This window comes from Ipomoea nil, unplaced genomic scaffold (genome assembly GCF_001879475.1).
Source record: "Ipomoea nil cultivar Tokyo-kokei standard unplaced genomic scaffold, Asagao_1.1 scaffold1421, whole genome shotgun sequence".
NCBI classification, from domain to species: domain Eukaryota; kingdom Viridiplantae; phylum Streptophyta; class Magnoliopsida; order Solanales; family Convolvulaceae; genus Ipomoea; species Ipomoea nil.
The window spans coordinates 147,259-150,773 of record NW_017617849.1 but is presented as its reverse complement, the minus strand read 5'-3'; the positions used below and the strand labels follow the sequence as shown (position 1 = coordinate 150,773).

General features: G+C 40.2%; 1 protein-coding gene across 1 annotated transcript; it reads left to right on the top strand.

The window, feature by feature from the left end:
- The first annotated feature begins 668 nt into the window (after window positions 1–668).
- Window positions 669–3,206, top strand: LOC109188212 (probable amino acid permease 7). The gene is made up of 7 exons (XM_019338786.1): window positions 669–766; window positions 871–1,095; window positions 1,197–1,290; window positions 1,377–1,600; window positions 1,833–1,966; window positions 2,062–2,289; window positions 2,591–3,206. The coding sequence occupies exons 1-7, from the start codon at window positions 688–690 to the stop codon at window positions 2,990–2,992; spliced, it is 1,386 nt and encodes a 461-aa protein (XP_019194331.1). The 5' UTR covers window positions 669–687; the 3' UTR covers window positions 2,993–3,206.
- Window positions 3,207–3,515: the final 309 nt, after the last annotated feature.

Below are 3,515 nucleotides of genomic sequence, written 5' to 3'. Positions count from 1 at the left end.
CATACATAATAGGTTAGGTAGAACTAAACAAGCTATCACCACACGTGATAGGTGTACATTATACTCCGTATTATTACTAACAGGCTTGACCCAAATTATTGTTGTTGTATGGCTGAATATTCAATATTGTGTGCCAATTAAACTTGATGTGGCTGGATTTTCCTCTGGGTTGGCCTGATAACCCAAATTATTGTTATTGTATGGCACGACGCGCCGTTATGGTCCTACATCACATTATTTGCATGATTTTATACTGCTATCATTTCTGCAAGTTATATGATTAATATAACATTATTACATGTAACCGGTAATAACCTGTAATTTGTCTAAAGAAAATCCTATTATCAGTACTCTTTGTAATGAATACATTCAATACAATTGTTAGAGTTCTTACCGTGTCTAATAAGCGGAAATCTTTGTGTATAGTGAGCAGAGCAAAAATCTAGTACCTATTGATCAATTTAGTTACAATAATTTACCACTCCAGAATCTTGTAGGTCGGAGTAGGCAATTCCATCTTTTTTTTTTCTTCGGTGTATTATGATAAGTGTTACTTGTGATTGAAAGACTGTACTTTTCTGGAAATATCTTCCTTTAATACCCAACAAGGCAGACACCCTGTGGGTATATCCAATAGGCTTTTCTAGCTCTTCTGCCTTTCTGCTAAACCAGATTGACCTACATACCATGCAGATGGAAATCCAACACCCCTCACCACCCAAAGGAGATCCAATCCTCAGTGATGGCCATGATGTAATCAGAACAGGTAAACCAAAAGCTTCAGATTAAGCAATACCCACATGGGTTTTTAGCAGGAACTCCTGGTAATAATTTTGGGTGAGCAAAATTGTTTGTTTTTGTGGGTGGCAGGAACTGTGTTGAGCGCGGTTGCGCATATAATCGCCGCCGTGATTGGCGCCGGCGTTCTGTCTCTAGCTTGGAGCACAGCCCAGTTAGGATGGATTGCAGGGCCAGTAGCATTGCTGTGTTTTGCAGTGGTTACTTACATCTCTGTTTCTCTTATATCCCAGTGTTATATGTCTCCTTCTGGGCACCGGAATCCCACTTACATGGATGCCGTCAGGTTTAATCTGGGTAGGTATATATATAGTAGCTTATCCATTGGCCTGCAGAGATTTGTATTATTGTATATATTGTGTGTGTATATAATAAGTTTGCTTATGGTGATGGTTCAGGAAGGAGACATAGATGGATGTGTGGTTTGCTTCAGTATGTGAGCATGTATGGGACCTGTATCGCCTATGTTATTACCACTTCCACAAGTATGAGGTTAGTAGCCCTTCTGTTAGGGCTCGATCTTACGTTCTTGTTCACAATCTGTCACTTAAGAACTAACTGAGTTATCTGTGTTACAGGGCGATTGAGAAATCGAACTGCTACCACGAGAACGGGCACGAAGCTAATTGCAATAGTACTGGGATTGGGACCAACGTGTTTATGCTGGTTTTTGGAATTGCCCAGATATTTGCGTCGCAGATACCTGATTTTCATAACATGGCATGGCTCTCCATTGTTGCTGCACTCATGTCCTTTGGCTATGCCTCCATCGGATTAGGCCTTGGATTTGCCACAGTTATTGGTATCAATTCATTTCCTTCAATTCCACCATTTTTGTTGTCCACCCAATCAAATTGGTCAGACCTGTCGACTTATAACCTTCTGGTTACAAGCTCGATTGACTTTCTCAGTTTGAGTCAGTCAGTCAGCTATAGACAACTTAGATTGGCCTGGTTTACTTTATTGTATTCATTTGTTGGTTAAGGTTACAAGTCGAGACTTATCTAATGCACACTTTCGGGTAATGGTTACAGAAAACAGGGCTATTAAGGGAAGCATAACTGGGGTATCAACACACACTGGTGCTCAGAAGATGTGGTTAACATTTCAGGCCATCGCAGACATTTCCTTTGCCTATCCATACACCCTTATTGTCCTGGAGATACAGGTACTATAATTTCTTGAAACCTGAAACCTTAACCTTGGTTTATTCTTGTAGTAATCCTTAAAGGGGGTTGGTTTTATGTATTTGATGATCTAAAGGATACTCTGAAGTCACCCCCACCAGAACACCAGACCATGAACAAGGCATCATTGGCTGCAATATTGATCACCACTTTCTTCTATACCTGCTGTGGATGCTTTGGCTATGCTGCTTTCGGCAGCGACACACCCGGCAACCTCTTGACCGGATTCGGATTCTACGAGCCGTATTGGCTCGTAGATTTAGCCAATGCCTGCATTATTCTGCATCTAGTTGGAGGCTACCAGGTATGCCATATACCCTGCTAGGAAAAACTGTCAAACAAGCCTTTTAACTGTTCAGTTTGTCTCATATATGGATTAACAATATGATTCTGTCTCATACTAAGAATAGGAGTGAAGAGACTCATTGTATAGGGATTAGATGTCTATAAATACACTAGTTGTATTCATAGGTGTTGTGTCACCATTATCACCATCACTATGAATATAAGAATAGTTTCACTATGATATAGGCACATTGCCATTATTATTTATTTCTTGTTCTTGTTCAATCTCAACATTAACTTTAAGCTCCTAAACTTTGTAGATATACTGCCAACCAATCTTTGCATTTGCGGAGAAATGGTTCTCAGAGAGGTTCCCACGGAGCCGAGTGTTGATGAAACCCCATGCTCTAAAACTCCCATACTTGCCGGCTTTCCGGCTGAGCCTTTTCCGGCTATGTTTCCGAACCGCATATGTTGCATCCACTACAGGCATCGCAATGCTGTTCCCTTACTTCAACCAGGTTTTAGGAGTGCTGGGAGCTGTGACCTTTTGGCCATTGGCCGTTTATTTCCCAGTAGAAATGTATATTGTGCAGAGGAAAATTGGAGGGTGGACAAGAAAGTGGGTTTTTCTTCAGATTTTCAGCATGATCTGTCTGTGTGTGTCAATTGTGGGTTTGGTTGGTTCAATTGAAGGACTCATAACTGAAAAGTTGAGTTGAAATTAATTAGCAGAATATAAGTATGATATATATATATATACTTAGATTGTAGAATAACTCCAGGTAGGCCTTCATGGCTGATTATTTCAAGAATTTATGAATCTTGGAATCAGGTTATTAATTAAATCAATCCTGCGGCATTGTAAAGCTTTCTGTTGTTATAGTTATGTATATAATTGTAGTGATTAGTAATAATGGCCACAAAAGAATTGAAGTAATATAGTTTCCTTGTAAGTGCGAACCAGGCGGCCCATCTGTTAGCTAGGCAGTCTGCTTCTTTGTCTGGTTGCTCGGAGTGGTTTAGCAATCGTTATATCCTACACCACGGCGCACATAGCACTGTGCGCCGCGCGCCTCCCAAAACGACGTCGTTTTGGGGTAGTGTTGGGAGGCGCGGTAGAAAGTTGCTGAGATTATGTGTATTTGTTCACAATGTTATGTGTATTTGTTCACAACGTTATGTGTATTGGTTCATACAATTATGTGTATTTTTTATACAATTATGTACATTCTTTTTATACAA

Coding starts and splice junctions, on each gene's coding strand:
- LOC109188212 (XM_019338786.1), top strand. CDS start 688: ATGCAGATGGAAATCCAACACCCCTCACCACCCAAAGGAGATCCAATC. Junction 1,967..2,061: donor TTATTGTCCTGGAGATACAG/GTACTATAATTT, acceptor GATGATCTAAAG/GATACTCTGAAGTCACCCCC. Junction 2,290..2,590: donor ATCTAGTTGGAGGCTACCAG/GTATGCCATATA, acceptor TAAACTTTGTAG/ATATACTGCCAACCAATCTT.